This window comes from Plectropomus leopardus, chromosome 7, assembly GCF_026936395.1.
Source record: "Plectropomus leopardus strain MGB_pleo_1.0 chromosome 7, ASM2693639v1, whole genome shotgun sequence".
Classification (NCBI taxonomy): Eukaryota; Metazoa; Chordata; class Actinopteri; order Perciformes; family Serranidae; genus Plectropomus; species Plectropomus leopardus.
Window position 1 is genome coordinate 25,889,719 of NC_142182.1, and position 17,120 is coordinate 25,906,838.

At 36.7% G+C, this 17,120-nt stretch overlaps 2 protein-coding genes across 8 annotated transcripts in view; one reads left to right on the forward strand and one right to left on the reverse strand.

Annotated features, from left to right (window-relative positions):
- Nucleotides 1-2,764: 2,764 nt before the first annotated feature.
- Nucleotides 2,765-9,095, forward strand: LOC121950676 (uncharacterized). 2 transcript variants are annotated; one of them, XM_088080319.1, is made up of 4 exons: nucleotides 2,768-3,191; nucleotides 3,619-3,704; nucleotides 4,441-4,701; nucleotides 6,371-9,095. In XM_088080319.1, exons 1-4 carry the CDS (start codon nucleotides 3,127-3,129, stop codon nucleotides 6,640-6,642), a joined length of 684 nt encoding a protein of 227 aa, XP_087936445.1. In that variant the 5' UTR covers nucleotides 2,768-3,126; the 3' UTR covers nucleotides 6,643-9,095. The 2 variants fall into 2 exon arrangements, with proteins under 2 accessions (XP_087936444.1, XP_087936445.1); XM_088080318.1 differs by having other exon boundaries at nucleotides 2,765-3,704.
- Nucleotides 9,096-13,134: 4,039 nt separating this feature from the next.
- LOC121950219 (alanine and arginine rich domain containing protein) overlaps nucleotides 13,135-17,120 on the reverse strand; it is a 30,810-nt gene continuing 26,824 nt past the window's right edge. For all 6 annotated transcript variants that reach the window (XM_088080320.1, XM_088080323.1, XM_088080324.1 and 3 more), the window contains 3 exons: nucleotides 16,744-16,987; nucleotides 14,209-14,254; nucleotides 13,135-14,079 (listed from right to left, as the gene is read on the reverse strand). In XM_088080320.1, coding sequence (XP_087936446.1) covers nucleotides 13,949-14,079; nucleotides 14,209-14,254; nucleotides 16,744-16,987 — 421 coding nt within the window. In that variant the 3' untranslated portion in view covers nucleotides 13,135-13,948. The remainder of the gene's footprint in view (nucleotides 14,080-14,208; nucleotides 14,255-16,743; nucleotides 16,988-17,120) is intronic.

The following is a 17,120-nucleotide window of genomic DNA, read 5'->3' on the forward strand; positions in this document are numbered from 1 at the left end:
GATATATTTGAAAACATACATTATAGTCTGTGCCGTGGCTTCTCTCTGTTGTCTTTGTACATTGAAAATACTTGTAAGATACACATTAGTCTACTGAAATATGTTTTTGCAATGTTAGCAAAGTCACTGTCTTGTGTGTTTTCCTGTTTCTCTCTGTGTAACTTCTGTATTTAATACTGTGTTTCCACTTAAATAAAGATTGTTCCAAACACACACCTCACCATCATTCTGAGTATTTACTATAGATGTTTAGCACATAAAACTCTCTGTATTTATAACATTTAACAACATATAACATTTATAAAGTCTGTAATTGTATGCCCATGCTGTCTGATTATCATGTAATAAATATGTGAAAACCTTACAATTGTATGTCAGTTAATGGTCATTTTATCAATTTCATACATTTGTGTTTTGATATAAATCTTAGACAGCCAGACTGGATAAGTCAATATTTAATGTTATTTTTACCAAACAGTATTTTGAAAGCCTTAATACCAGATAATGCAAATAAGCTGTCATGGTCACACCTGTGAGAGTGTAAATGTGTGTTTTTGATGGAAAAATTATTTATTTTTTTTTTTGACTGAATTTCAAAAGAAATTTCACAGCCATGTTGCTCAAGGCTTTTAGTTTGGTTTATTCTAATATTATGAATTTTGTAAAAAAAAAAAAAAAAAAAAAATTTTAAAAAGTCCATATTCATAAATCTATTCACATAGATACTCATCACAATATATATATGCTTTTTTGCATGTTTATTTAGCAATATGTGTGTTTGGAGTGAAAACAATAATAGATACATATATGAGGAAAGTAAAAATGCATGTAATACCCACTGCAAATAATGACGATTGACATTAAAATTGTTACATAAATAGCAGATTGTTTTTCTGAATCATCATAATGATTTTCAAACACTTTTGTTAATATTCATGGTTGTTTGTTTTTTGACGATCACCGAAACAAGATTTTGTTTATCCTCCCTTTTATCACATCGTCACGTATAATGCTAGAATAGGAAAATAAATGAATAAACAATGGCGTCACAGCATGAAGTGAAGCTGTTATTGTAGACTTCATCACAAAATACAGAACAAAGGCCTCAGATTTTTCAGCTCCCTGTTTTGACTAATGTCAGTAATTGTCTTTGCTGATAACGAGTAAGCTTTAAGTTTGCTTTTGCCTCTCAGGGCTCCCTTTGATTCGCTGTCAGCCTATTAGATGACATTTTCTTCTGACTGCCTCTCCACTGCTGCGTTCACTGACTGAAAGTTAGCATGGTGCTCGACAACTTCAACAGCTTCACTTATGTGTTGCTTTGATGTGCCATATACTCACTGCGAGGCAGGCGAGTCAACATGTTTCTCCACGCAACACTTTTGACAGCACTTAGTCAACAGCCCCTCTGAAAGGGCTGGTCTCTGCTCAGCTTCTCATCAGCGTGTAATGAAGATGTTTTCACCCGTGTGCACAATCTCTCCATGAAATACTCATCTGTGGGAAAACAAGATTTCGACATACAGAGATTTAAACGTCACTGACTGCAATTAATTACTTATTAATGACTTTATTTTGCTCTGGGAAGTTGAAATTAAAAAGAAACATCTTAGTTATTGTGTTATACTCTTAAAGTATACCATTAAAGGCCTATTTTATCAAAAGTGATCATTTGTATATCAATTACTCACTCCTTGTTCAGGAGGAAAACTTGCCCTTAATGGTAAATGGAGCCACATTAAACAACTGCAAATTTTATCAAAACATCTTTTTACAAAGTTTCACACAGCTCGTGCAGTATAAAATAATACATGTCCAATACTTCCCAGACACATGCATTTTGCTAAAAACGTACTATTTAGAACACTTTAACATACGAAAAGTATTTGGGGTAAGTTTAAGTTCAGAATAGGTATTACTATACACACTTTGTGAAGGTACTTGACTGAAAGTAATGTAGACATCCCAGTTCTTAACATATGCAGCAATGCTTGCTGTGTTGACAAATTTGACCCAAATGAGAAAGACTAAAACACATTTTCTGTGTATTAATTTCATTTATGATTCTTAAATATAAATATAAGTATATATAATATTGTTTCAGGCAGTTTTTATTTATTCCCTGTAGTTTTTTTTCAAGTTGATAAAAATGTATTTTCACACCTATTTTTAGTTTTTATTTAAGTTTTAGTTAGCTACAGTATAATAACCCTACAAGCATATGTGTTTGAACTCTGCTCATGCATTCTACTGAACAGAGTTCAAAAGCATGTGCTTGCACTTCTTCTTGTGACTAATAATGCAAAGATGCTTTCCGTTTTAGTGACAATGCATGTGTTTTGGAAGTACTTAGCATACATACAAATGAGACTTTGCTGCTGTTAAATGCAGTCCCCGTTTACTTGGAATCAATAAGAATTTCCTCTGTTTTTAGATTTTTAATCACCATCAAGGCATGCTGATTCAGTGTAACAAAGGCTGAGTAACCAATCTTCTTCTTGGTGAAATATCAAGCAACAGTTTTTTACTTAAATTTTACCGTATGTTAAGAGGTGTCAAAGGTAACACAAGGTGGCTCACTCAGTCAGGCATGGACATGAAGTTTGCAATCATCCACTAAGTTAGAGTATTACATTTTATTAATATCTAATTCAGCTGTTGAATTAAGATTATCTGCAAAAAACAGTATAATTTATAAAATAATGACACACACGTGTGTGTGCGTGTGTGTGCATGTGAGGGCCAGAGAGCTTGGATACATACAGTATTCAGCTAACACACTTGTGGGGTATGTGCCTCCATTGTGTTAGGTGACTAAAAGCAGAACAGAGAAGGCAACTTAAAGTAACACAACCAGGCCTCTGCTGCCTCAGCTGCTCTGTGATCAGCATGTTTCGAACTGCGACTCAGGGATCTGCTGGGAAGGGGAGTGTTGTTAAGTCACTGAACAACAAAACACACACACACAGTGTACAGCTCACAGTCTCCTGAGCAGTGACTCAGGCCGGCATGTTGGGTGTTGTTAGAGGTTTCCTGACCGCTGGATGCCGACAGAAGCAGGAGCATGAACTACATGAACGATTAACAAAGTGTAACGGAGCTCCTGAGCAGTCATGAATATCAGACATGTTACCAGGAGACCATTCACCTGTGGACGGGACGGAGGAACAGGACAAGTCGACTGAAGGCAAGTAAAATGTTGCACTGGCTACCTGTTATAAAGCTTCAAAGGGGCATTTTGTACTGAGACGCATTATTTGTTTATCTGTTTAAAGTTTACCTTTTTATTCCAACAATGTTGTAAGTTTTTGGTTTTTCTTGTTAAAAACTTCACACTGGGCAGGATGGTGAAAACCCTGAAACAGTGATAACATGATTCACTCAACTATCTTAATTTAGTATGTGAGGTTTAGAAGCTCTTTATATCAGAATTACACTGCACAAAATAAAATTATGGCAATTTTCACAAATGACTACTGTCTTTATCTGAACCAATGTAAGCACACCGCTTACAAAATCATGGATTTACAGACTTTTAATGTCAGTGTGGTCGGTGAGGAATCTTTCATATCTTTTGATGGCTTTTCAACATGAGTTTCTTATTGTGTCTCAAGGTAGTGCGTCTATAAATTCAGCACAGGAAATCCTTTCAGCACGTGACCCTGTTAGCAGAGGAAATACCACCCTCACTGACCTCATTAGCAGTAAGTGGAAACTGTGAGATCTTTACAGCAAACAATGCAGTGACCAAAATTAAATGTTGTTTCTCTTGTCCAGGTGTTATCTGGTACTGGAACATCTGAAGAAAATGATAAATTCATAGGTGTAAAACAAAGTTTTAGGATCCAAATGTGTTTTACACTCACCAGTCTGTTTCAATTTTTAATGTGATAGTTCAGATTTTTCTGAAGTGGCATTGTATGATGTAGTTATTCATAGTCAGGGTATTACGTACAGTAGATGGCGATCGGCACACCCTCAGTTTTGAGAGGCAGGCAGGAGTACTGCCTTAAAAACAAAGCAGTGTACTGCTGTGGACAGGGGCGGCAGTGAAATGCATTTTAGCCACCTACAAAAATCTAACCGAAGTTTTACTTCACAGAACACTAGAGCTGCTGGTCTCTGCCTGATTTGTTAGTTTGTCTGTGTTGTTGTTTTATTTTGGTGTATCTAAACTAACCCTTTAAAACACCAAAGTCACTCAATAACTACTTCTCCAAACTGTGGGACACGTCGACCGCCATCTACAATATGTATCTCAATGACTAAACACCTCATACAACCCCACTTCAAATAATCCAAACTATCCCTTTTAAGTCCAGATTAATTACAGCTTGAACTTTAAGTGCTTGCTTTGAAGCTTTACCATCAAGGACTTGCATTCCTGTTCTCTGGTGATGCAGTGAATTGGTCTTTGCTGTATGTTTGTTTTTTGCCCAGCCCAGCCTCTTCCTGCTGCAGCCCCATCTGCAGAGGCCTCACAGAAGGCAGCAAAGTTTAAGAAGCCTCACTGTGACCTCCAGCAGCCCACATGCCCACGATGTGGCCTCACAGTCCCAGACCACAGGCTCCCCTCTCTCTCCCCAAGCCTGAGTCCACTGCAGGGATCCAGCTTGTCGGTGAAGAGCGGCAGCAGCAAGAAGAGCAGGAGCAGCAGGAGGAGTGCGGCTGGCTCACACCAACCTACTGCTACACCTGCTGGTAGGCACAATGATGTAAATAGGATTGAACAGGTCTGAATCCGTCTCAGAATTGTGCCAGTCGAATCAGACTGGCACAATTCAATACAAATATTTGACAATTTGTTTTGTTTTCCATAAAAAGTTTTAACAAACTCCACGGGACATTTGATGAGACAGCAGCATTCATGTAATATAGTAAACAAGCTAATGGTGGTGACGACAGGTCGTCAATTTGCAACATTTTTTGCAGACACTAGATATCAAATAAGAGCAAGAGACTGCATCATATTAAGGGCTGTAAATTCACCACATTTAAGCAGAAGGTCTCTCCTCTCTCCTTCTCTGTGTCGCTGCCTGCATGTCCGCCAACTCCCTGTACCAGAGAGTATTATTAAAGTCAGGAGCACTCACTCTGCAGCAAAACCTGGGGACCAAAACGTCCCCCAGACATTCACTGCACAGAATCCCCACCACACATGCACACAAAAATAACCCTGACTGCTCGACTTGTAGCAGTCTCAGTCAACTGAGCGTCTCTGACTGATGATTTGAATCCTTAGATATCAAGGGGCAGCTCTAGACTGAACAATATGATATAAAATTAATATTACGAGAAATTGCAAAATCTATATTGATGATGATAGGCATTTTAATACATTTGTAAACTTTTGTTCTCAAAATTACCTTTTTATATATATACTATTTTTATAACCATATTTAGATCAATTACAGAATGACATTGCATATACTGGACTAAACTCTGGGTTGATATTGGTAGTATTGGTAGACTTGGTTAACCATCCACCATTTTTGAAAATTTGCTACAATGAGTATAATAAAATAACGCAAAACATTCAAATGATTTTTCTGTTAGTACCAAAACAAAATCTATGTGCTTACACAAAGTTAAGTTTCTCTTAAAGACTTTCAAACTGCTGCACTTTCTTACAGTTTTATCAAAGCGTGCACTCCTTGTTTATCCTTGTGTTCATGTTGTTATCTCTGTGAAGTTATGCATTAAATCAATACAGTAGCCACACATAATGCTCCTTTTTCATCTACACACATATATAGATATTAGCATAAGTTATGTGCTGGGGTGTATAATTCGAGCGGCTAAGCAGGAAAAAGCTGGACCCCACTCCCCAGGGAATTCTGCCATCTGCTTTTCATTTACTTCCTTGAGTAAACAGGATAAAACAGCTCGATTTGCATGAGCTCACTCACTACCTGGTCCTTGTGAGGATGAAAACAGTAACTGAGTAACAATACAATGGGTAGGATCAGGAGAGATGCACTGTAACACACCAGTGGGGTTAATATATGCAATTTCATCTCCACCTAATTTGGGCAGGAGAGCAATTATCCTGTGACAGCTTCTTCCTAGTTGTTGTTCATCACTGGCAGCCTCGGTGGCCTTTTTTATTTTCCCTCGAGGACTGAACGAAGCTCTGTGATTAAGTAAACACAATCACACTTGATCACCGCGGCACAGTTGTTTCTCTTTTAAGTTCTAGTTGGCACGACAAATAAACACGCGAGAGATTAATTTAGGGTTAATAGAATCGTTAATCCCTGTTTCTGATGGTGTCTGACAGGCTTTTAGATCTTATAACAGCTTCTCTGTGACCTCAGATGTGATATTTGTGACTAAATCACTTTTCTGTCTCATTTTTCCTCACCCACAGACTCCTGTTTACACCTGCTGCTGGCGTGCCTGTCGTGCCAGTGCTCCGTGCTGCTCCTGGGTCTGCTGGAAGCCTGCTTCTCCTGCCTCCACAGCTCCTGCTCCTGCTGCTGCCACGCCTGCGCCCGCTGCTGTTCGGCCATACAGGAGACAACGGTGGAAGAGCTCAACTGCCACGCCCACTGCCACTCGGTGCTGTTCGAGTCTTGCTGTGAGCCAACCGAGTTTCTCGAGTTTTGTCTGGAATGCTGCGAGATCTGCCATCGCAGCTAGGAAGCTAGGTGGCTGGAGCAGCAGGCCTGAGGACTAATATAGTATAAGACGAGAGGAGACTGAAACAAGGGACATTAAAACCAACGTGAGATTCATTAGAACTGCAGTGACATGTTTTGACACTCGAAATACACAATATTTACATTGTTTTTACCAATATACCTTGCTGTCAGACGGCCCTTTCGAACAGGGAACTGAAACTGTTACGTTACTCTCCTACATTGACAGAAAGTAATTTTCCCTTACAGAACATGGGCTGGCCAGTTTACTACAGCCTGAATCTTTTAGTTAGTTCGTGGTATTGTGTGACTTAGAACCACATTAATATTAAAATGAAGAAAATAGCATTCTGTTGTCAAAACATACTTCATTCAAATTTAAAGTTTTGGGATTTGAATACACAAAGGACACTACTGGAAAGCTACAGAATGATTTTAAAACACACACACACACACACACACAGTTGTAAAAGAGTACTTTGCTGATTTTTGGTGCTTTTTCTCTGGTTTTTGGGCTTTTGCTCAAACTGCAGGCTGTATTTCAACATTTTCAACATTTCCCGACACAGCGGACACAAAAGAGACTTACCTGCCCTCGCTCTCTTTCTCTAAGTCAGACCGAAATGCCATAAAACGGTACAACTAGGTGGTGCAAAAGTTTGTGAATACAAATTGGGCACCTTACTGCTTCCTGCATAGTAAAAACAAAAGGCAAAAAAAAAGAGATTAAAAGGTAAAATTAAGCAGCGCTGATCAAATGTAAACCAACATTCTGTTACCGTGTTGTATTTTTCTTACCTCAAATATTTTCAGAAACATGTTTTAGCTTACCAATTAACTGTGACATGAGATCGAGCTGGCCGCCATTGTTTCACATGACCATTGCACATTACATCATCAAACAGCGGGAGTGTTTATTGGTCAGATCAGGAGCAAAGCATTCTGGTAGTTGCAGGTTTTCTGCCTCCTGAGCAGAATCATCGTTTTTCTCTGGTCATGTAGCACTAATTTCAGAAGTATTTGCAACTTTCTACTGCAGAGAAAGTAATATTGGTGAAATACTTATTTTTAAGCAGAATAAGGAATAGTTTGACACTGTGAGAAAAACGCTTATTTGTCTTTTTGCCTAAAGTTGGATTAGAGGGTTAATTCCACTCTTATTTTTCCATTAAATATGAAACTAAAGCCCTACCGTCTCCAGTCGTCTAAAATAAGCAAACCGCTCTCTAGCTCCAGCTGCTGAGACTATTTATTGAACTGTATGGAAATGGTATCAATCTTCTCATGAATGGGTGTATTTCACAAACTATTCCTTTAACGTCTGTGCATTTTTTTATCTCATCACAACCATGCTGACAAGAGGAAGGAATATTTGCATTATTTATGTCCTGGTTGATTTTGAGGAAAATAAATTCAAGGACCTTTTGAAATATTGAAAGAAATGTGTCAAGGTCATTTATTCTGTTTGTGAAATCTCTTTGGATAGCCAGGGTGAATAAAATTAGCACTAATTAATCCTCTAATGTTGTTGTTCACCATCACATTGCTGCATAATGTAATGGTCATATTTTTTTAATAAACAAGCACAAAAACTTGCAGCACTGCCACACGTTCAGGCTTTATTCTACAGAAATAAAATCTTTTGTTTGTACATCAAGTTGCATTTAATGACTTTGACCCAGCAGGACCCTTGAACGAGTCGGGTCTACCTCTTTGCTCATTTATGCTCGTGTTCTCATGTTATAAGATTGCAGGTTTGACTCCTTCGTGCACAGCTCTTTGCAGCTGAGGAACAGGGCGACAAAAATCTTGTCAGCTCTTTCTTGAATCCTTTTTCATATTTGTCATATAAAGCACTTAGAACATAAAAGGATTCTTTTTCTCTGCAGATCTTGGAAGATCGAAGCCGGCTCCTTTAAAGCCGTCGTGTGGGATGACAGCAGAGAGGCAGAGTAAACAGCCAAAAATAAAACAAAGCGGCGATAAAGACAACGCTGTCAATCTGTCCTGGCCAGCCAACAGGCTCATTTAAATCATGTTACAGCGAGTAAATCGAATTTAAGTATCTCTTTTGCCCACAACACATTTGGATTCTGCTGGTGACAAGAAACAGCGGTGACGTCCAATTTAGAGCATGGCAAGCATACACTAACAAATAAACACTCAGGTTTGTTCCACTTGTCCCCCTCAATTTGTTATACCCTTTACCCACACCTGATGTCTACCGCCGCAAATCACAAACAGCTGATAATGTCAGAGTGAAATCAGAACCTACATATGTTACAGCCACATCGTGATACATTGTTCTAAGACAGAACATATTTTCCTTTGACTTTTGATTTAAAATTACCAGTATTTTTTGTTTTGTTTTTAAATAAATACTATTTAATGGTGCTGCAAACAAACACAATAAAACAGGTTTTGGTGAGATTATTTACATGAAACTTTGCAGTAACACTGACCAATCAACAATTATTTGGTAACTATTTTGTTGATAGTTTAATTATTTCAAGGTCCAGTGTGTAGGATTTAGGGGCATCGATTTGCAGAAATGGTTTATAATAAATAAAAATCACTTGAATTGTTGTGTTTCTGTTAACTTAGAATGAGACGTTTATATGGAACAGGTCCTGATGTACAGAACTCGCCATGTTGTTTTTACAGTAGCCCAGAATGGACAAATCTAACACTGGCTCTACACATGGCCATTTGCGTAGGCCATTGTTTCTGCTACACTTCACACAGGGGTGAAGTTTCAGTTCTGTCACCACTCTTTGTCACTACATCCTGAACACTGGACTTTTAAGTCATTTTATAGCAAAAATTTAAATTCATTCTGGCTTCTCAATTGTGAGAATTTGCATTTTTTTTAATCTATATAATACATTATTGTAATATGACATGCATATAATACCATTATTGCTGTGCATCTCTATCTCTCTCTTTCCTTTTTGTCATTATTGTAATTCAACTGTTATTTACAACATTTACAACGTTATTTACTATTGTGATAATGGGCTTTATATATTTATAAAATTGACTTCACTTGCTAAATTTTATATCTTCAGTATGTCTTAAATTTTCAAGACATCATTGGGGTTCGAGAAATTGCTAAGGGGCATTTAGATTCAACAATTACTTCATAAAAAGAAAATTATTTGCAGGTGAATCAATAATTCATACTGATAATTATTAGTTGCAATTCTTAAATTTGTCTCTTTTTCTTTTGCAGTAAAATACAAATATGAATCACAAAATAGTGAATGTAAAAAGAAGGGGTATTGAAAATTTGAAATGACAGTATAAAAAGTTAAATCTAGTGGAGTTATGGTTTCACAACAAGTGAAAACCTATTACAAGAAATTATCCTTAAGTAATAACCACACATTGTTGTGCATAACTAAATCTTCATTAACACTCTGTCCTGTTTTAATTTTCATGAGATTTTGGGTTTTAATTATTGAGTTTATATTTCATAATCAGAAGGCTGATAACATTTTTTGATGACTACTTTTGGGCCCAAAAAAAACAAACAAAAAAAAAAACAACATGATTTATACAGGTGGTTTCAAACCTTTAGTAGCTGGGTTCTACCAGCTAGGTTGCTCATGGTTGCTACTCCAATTTGAGCTTTTTTGTTTAGCTTTAGATTGGAACCATAACCACACTAAGGCTATGCAATCTGTCGACCCCTCTTCTCTCTGTGTCTCTCATACTGCCGTACTTGTTTAATAATCCTCTTTAAGATCATATAAAAACTCAGTTACTTCATTTCTCCTTGTCTCAAGTATAAAGACTGTGGCAGCTTCAGGGGGTAGATGTGAAGATTTGTAGCATCAGAAAAGTGGAGCTGAGCGTAAGTCATTTTTAAAAGAAGAAAGTCATAATTAAAAGAATAATGTTTTTGACAATTAAGAATGCACAAATTCAAAATTAAGACTGTTTATTGACTTTAAAGGCCCAATTTTTATAGAATTAAATGTAAGACTTTTTAATGACCTGCAGACACCTCGTAGGTGCAATTGGATCATAATTAAAACATAAAATAAAGAGATGATTTTTTAAAATTAAGGAGCAGGGAAAAACAACAAACAGAAATAAAACTAATTTAAGGGGCATTCTGAAACATCTCGTGGACCTGCAGATACCTGATTTAAAACATAATACTGTGAAATACAACTGACATAAAGTATAAATGACCAGTTAAATGACTACATAAAGAGACCGTTTTGGTTTCAGGCTTCGAGAGAGTGCCATGCTTATTGAGATAGCTTCAAAAATGTTTGACTTTTCTTTCATTGTTATTTCATGTCATGCTTTAATTTGGGCAACAGAGTTTGAGAGATGCCTTTGCACACTGGTATCATGGTAGGAAGATTTATAAATAAAATGGGTTTTTCAGTTGACAACCTCATCATGCGTCTGAGGCTTGAGGTTGAAATCCGACACCTTGTTTTTTCTTAACAGTTGTTGGACTGGCAGTCTGAGATAACAAGACTGGGCATCACAGACGGAGGATGACCCAATGAGGAGCAGTTTGTTTTAAACCTGAGCTGCTTTTCAAAAACAACCCTTTCAACACTTTTTTTTTTATTACTCAGAATCTGTCTATTTGTATTCTCGCCTGCCTCCAAAGCTTCATGACAATGGTTGTAACCTCCTCAATCAAAACGAGGTTTACGTGTAGTGTATGAAGTGGCGTCTATTGAAAAAAGGGGAAATAATAACACCTAATAGTCAGTCTGTCAGATGTGCCCATCTGCTGTAAAGGAAACAAAAATAAATGTAACCAGATTTGAATATCTAACATTTGAGGCTGACGCAGAGAGGACGGATCAAAGGGAAGAGAGACACACCAGAGGGGGGCAATCATAAACACATTGTCTCATTTTAATAAGTGAGGGGAATGGTTTCTAAACCAGCGCATATCATCAAGTTTCATGTGTTTTCTTGTGCGAGAGGAGGAGGAGGAGGAAGGGGGGAGTAAAGTGAAATACATCAAAACATAGCTAATGAGGGCTGGGTTAAAAATGGCTGTGCATGAAATACTGATGGCAAGCTGAATTGTTATCTTGAATTTAGATACCTGAGAGCAAGTTTTGCACATAATAACCGCAGAACAAGGAGTTCTTAAAGTATAAGAGAAGTCGGCACTAAGCACATTCTCTTTATCTACAACAGAAATGAACTGAATAAGCAAATACTTTTTTATTTTCTGCATGCTTATACTGTTTATCTATATGTGTTTATTTATAAACCTTTCTTTATAGTAAAAGGAAAATGGTTGTGCCACAAATGTACTTAATATTCAGTTAATGTACTGTTTGTATGATAAGTGATGCTGCGTTCACATGGAATCAGGACAGTTGGTCGACAGCAGACTGAAAACAAATTGTGGCAGCACACAGAATGGCAGAGCTAACACAAAACATTCATGAACATGTGGTATGATGCTGATGCTGTATTGTTTACCAAAAAAGCACATATAAAATAAAATTCTTTTGTCTTTATAATATTATGTTATTGTTCAAGTAACACCCGTTAATAGTCCAGATCCCCCGTGTTTCCATCTTGTGTAAAGGAGGGACAAAACATCCTCACCTGATTATAACGTCTTGCTCTTGTCCACTAAAATGATATCCTGCTTTCCATCTACCATTTATCTGATTCCAGGTGAAAAAAAGCACAACACTGACAATAATTAAATTATGTGTCAAAACATTGAAGTTTATGATAATGCAGAGGCACAGCTGTCTTTGGTTAGGTCACCATAGAAATAAATTATTTTAACTTTTAGCAATTCTATCTGATGTCGTGCTTCAACTTTATGCATGTTTCAAGCTATTCATCGTTCATATCTTTTTTTTATTTTATATTTTATCTCTTAGCAAATCAGCATCCTATGCTGATCAGACTTTTTGTTTTGGTTTTCTTCTCCTTTTTTTCTTGTTTTGTCAATATTTAGAGTCTCCCCTTGCACACACACAGTGACTAGCTTTTAGCATCACGTGGCTATCGATACCTAACAGTTGTGAAAGGTTTCCAGGACAGAGCTGACTGAGCGTTGACTGGGAGGAGCGCAGCTCAGTGAAAGTCTTTAGTGCTGCCTCTAACCTATGTAAGGGTAGCACCAGAACATTTGGTGATTTTTCTGTTATCTTCATGTATTTTATATATATATATATATATATATATATATATATATATATATATATATATATATATATATATATATATATATATATATATATATATATATATATTTAATAGGCCAATTGCGGCCTCTTTGTTCAATACATGAATTTCCTCTTGCACGTGTTTTCTATTGATGGCCAATTAACAACCCTATTATTACATCAGACTTTTTTGTTTTATGTGAGTACTCAAGTACTCTACAACAATCTAATGTGAGTACTTCAACATAACACTTAACCTAAAATGTCCATCCATGTATATATGTTATTTAGTGCAAATAAAAACCAAATCACATCAGTCACATTTTCAGACTTCTTTACAGCAAACAAGAAGCTGGTATAAGTCCCTGGTCATTTTATTGGGTCTTTTAGGGTTTTTCATTTTTATTTACAAGTTTAGAGTCTTCTGTAATGTACAGGTGTCATAAAGGTTTTCCTATATGTATTTTGTTACAGTATTTATGAATAATGAAAATACACAAAAAACAAGTGTGTGTGACTAATGGTGGCCCTAAAAGCAAGCCAACCAAAAGCTGAAAGGACAGTTATACGAATGTAGTCACCCTGTTTCAATAGCCAGAGAGGATTCCAGCTCGTCTTATTCAAGTATATCATGATCATAAAAACAAATATTAATGAATAAATAAAATAACCATAAACACAATACTCCAATGAGTCTAAGACCAAGACAGATATTGCACCATTTGATGGCACGTACCAAATGTAATATCTTGGCAAAATTAATGATGCATACATCAAATACTCAAAAATTTAGCAACACCAATATTCACAAATAGAAATCAAAACCAGGACTCTGTATATATATATATTGTGCTAATAGAAACAAAACAGTTACAGATTGAACAGAATTAGAAGAAATACTTTCGAGGTTCTCTATAATTGTACCCATCAATGACGCAACATATACTATATGACTCCTGCCCTTTGCTCCTGAGTGGTTAAGTGCAATGTGCATTATGTTTGCTTTCTTTAATAAAAGAAGGGAGTGTAAATCGGTACAAAGTTGGATTATTTGTGTTACATGAATGGCCGCTGGCTTTAACTTTGTTACTGGCTGAAAAATATTTAATTGTGAGCAGCTATGGTTTGTGTTCAGATCATACTGTTCTTCTTTAGTACCTCTAAGTACTGCTGAGTTGCCCTGCTGACTGGGTCCAGCTCCACCCTCGAGACCGAGCCCACCGGTGACATGCGGGCTGAAGCAGCGTCCAGCTCTGCTGTGGCTGAGGACCAGAGAGAGAGCACAGTTACTATCATTCAGTAGCAGCTACAGGTGAAATACTGCCACCAGGTCATAACTTAAAGACTTTATATAAAGATTTGTGTCATGTTTCTAGTTTCAGTGCACTCACCATTGTTTAATTCCCTTGATATGCTTTTGTCCAACTCACTCTGCATCTGGAAAATAAAGACAAAGTTGTCGTTTCAGTTTAAATGTTTTGTCAGCAAACATCAGCCAACATAAAGTGAAAAAGTAAAGCCTTAAAAATAGAAATTTATACATTTTAAAAACAAAGAAACAAGGATGATATTTCACCACCAAACACAACACTATGGTAATGGCAAATACTTGGAAAGTGGAAAAGACACTGCAAGAAAATCAGGACCACTATGTGAAACACAGCAGGACATGCTGAGCATGCAAGCTCTGCTTTAGTGTAGAGTTTCTGCAGGCTGTTTGATGTTGCCTTTTAAAATCTTACTGCAAGTGGCAAAAGCTGGGTCAATATGGACGCCTGATGTCAGATTTCTTCCGATATTATACAAATAGTTGATACAAGATTAAAACTAATGATAAAATGCGTTTTGGTAAATATCCGGATGAATCTTAGGTTAAAGAAACATTTTTTATAATAATAGGATTATTATAAAACATTACAATAACATGAAAAACCATAAAGCTCTGCACACAACATATCAATGAAAACTGTGTTTCTCTGATATCTGTAATTATTCCACCGTGTGTAGCTACATGCACAATTAGATATGCCTGTCTATATACAAACACGATATACACACAAGCATGTCCATTACATATTCTTCGTTTTAAATTTATTGGTATTCTTGTCATTTTTTTATTATTTTAATCATTTTATTTTTAATTGTCTGATATAATTTGCCTCATTGCAGATCTGAAATGTTTTAATTATACCACTTATTTAACTTAAAACTTATAAAATTAAAAATTAATAAAAATATAAAATTAAATTTATATATCTTTATTACAACAGTCCTTTATTTATCTTTATTATAACAGTCCATTATTTATTTTTATCACAACAATACTTTATGTAACTGCATTATAACAGTACTTTATTTCACTTTATTCTAACAGTAATTTATTTCCTAGTTTAGTATTTTAGTAGCCTACAGTACTTTACAGGAGATTAAAAATATCTTGATTCACAATATAGCCTAAAAATATTGCAGTATGACTTTCAGGCCATATTGTCCAGCCCTTACATCTACACAAATATAGAGACATGGACATTTCTAGATGGAACAGGACTTATATATAGTTTTTATAGTTTTGATTTTTTTCCCCCCACACATATCCCCATAGGCCAGACGTGTGTCTGCTAGAAACACAGTTTTTGCAGGTTGTGTGTCTCAGCATGGTTGGTCTGTTGGTGATTTATTTGTAGGATTTCTCGTGTATGCAAATACATTATTCTGTGTCTTGTGTGTTGCACTACTCAACTGTGTTGCTTTGTATACTTAAGCACTCTTATAATGAATGGATGTATCATTAAATAAACCTAATTTGAGTTTCAAGTCAAACCAGTACAGAAGAGTGAAGCAAACTAAAATCAGCTTTAGAATGAAGGTATAAATAACTTTTTGAGAAAGCCACATCTTCTCTACTCTACCGGTCAACTTTAGAACATGAAGAAAATCAACTTAAAGCAGAGAATCAGGGAGGATGTGAGATTTCAGCTGGTATAATTAGTTACGTGACAAGCCACAAACCCAGGGTTGCCGCACATTTCACCAGGGAAATTCTATGCCGTCCTTAATTTCTTTAATTTTTCATTTACATTTTTACAACTGTTGCAGTTTTTGCCATTAAACCTTTGAGTTATGATAACATTTGTTATGTCACTTTTGACAATTTGAGTCATAATATCAACTGTCTCTGAAGTAGTCATTTTCCTGAAAGATGAAGCAGGAAAAAGATCTGCTATGAAGTAGACCACTATATAAGAATTCTAAAATACAGCTGAAAGATCAGTAAATATATATATACATTTTCTGTTACTTTTACATTCCTCAGCAACTATTTTTTCAAAGTGCGAACCCTGAACATCATGGTTTGCATGTGAACAGAGCCATATGTGTAGGCCCACCAGCAGGCTGAAGGGAACAGCAGCCAATCAGACACTGAGCTAAATATATCTACACACCTGGTTACGGGTCTGGCTGAAGAGAGGAGAGATGAGAGACAGACTTTTGAGCTAGAAGCTAAAAGAGTGAGAAATAGAAGACAGGTTAGAAGCAAAGTCCCGCTACCATTAAGGCTAGAGACAGAGTGAAGGAGAAGCAATGTCCAGGAGGAGGAAAAGAAAAGAGGGAAGATATGACTTCAGTTTTGAAGAGGGAAGACAGGCGTTAGGAGAATTTAGATTTTTTTTCATAATCTCATCTGATGTGTAATGCCTGAAAACCCACATATTAATATGTCTCTGCGGTTATGAAAATGTAACAGCACACTAACCGGTGTATAAAAAGCAACATCTTTGAATAAAACACCAACAGTTACACAATAACAACGCTCAAAATCATGATGTTATGGAAATGAGAATGGCCCAAAGTAAACAGATTTGACTCCATAAAGAAAATTCCAGCTCTATCAACATGAGAGAGAGTGAATTCATGACTGTACAGACCCTGGTTAGGTAGTCCTCCACCCTGCTGTTCTGCCCCTCAGTCACAGGGCTGAGAAGGGAGATTCCCAGGCCTAGGCTCCTGTTGAGGGGCCCCAGTGTGGCACCATAGTGTGCTGGTGAAGCTAAAGAGCCCACATCCAGCGAGGGCCCTACAAGGCTACCGTTGGCAATGCTGCTCGTAATCAGAGACCTGCTGCGCTCATTGAGCAACTTGGCATTGGCTTCTTCGAGCCGACCGTTGGCCCTGTAGAGAAGATATAATAAAAATTACTAATACAATACAATTATTTTACCAGTTTATTCATTACAACATAATAACCAAAGCCAAATCCCATTACATATTTTTACCTCTCGTTCTCAAGTGCCATCTTGCCACT

What these genes read in the sequence shown, in the direction of transcription:
- LOC121950676 (XM_088080318.1), top strand. Translation starts at nt 3,539, where the DNA reads ATGTCAGTGTGGTCGGTGAGGAATCTTTCATATCTTTTGATGGCTTTT. An exon ending in CCTCACTGACCTCATTAGCA is followed by an intron (nt 3,705 to 4,440) that starts GTAAGTGGAAAC and finishes TTTTTTGCCCAG; the next exon opens with CCCAGCCTCTTCCTGCTGCA. An exon ending in ACCTACTGCTACACCTGCTG is followed by an intron (nt 4,702 to 6,370) that starts GTAGGCACAATG and finishes CCTCACCCACAG; the next exon opens with ACTCCTGTTTACACCTGCTG.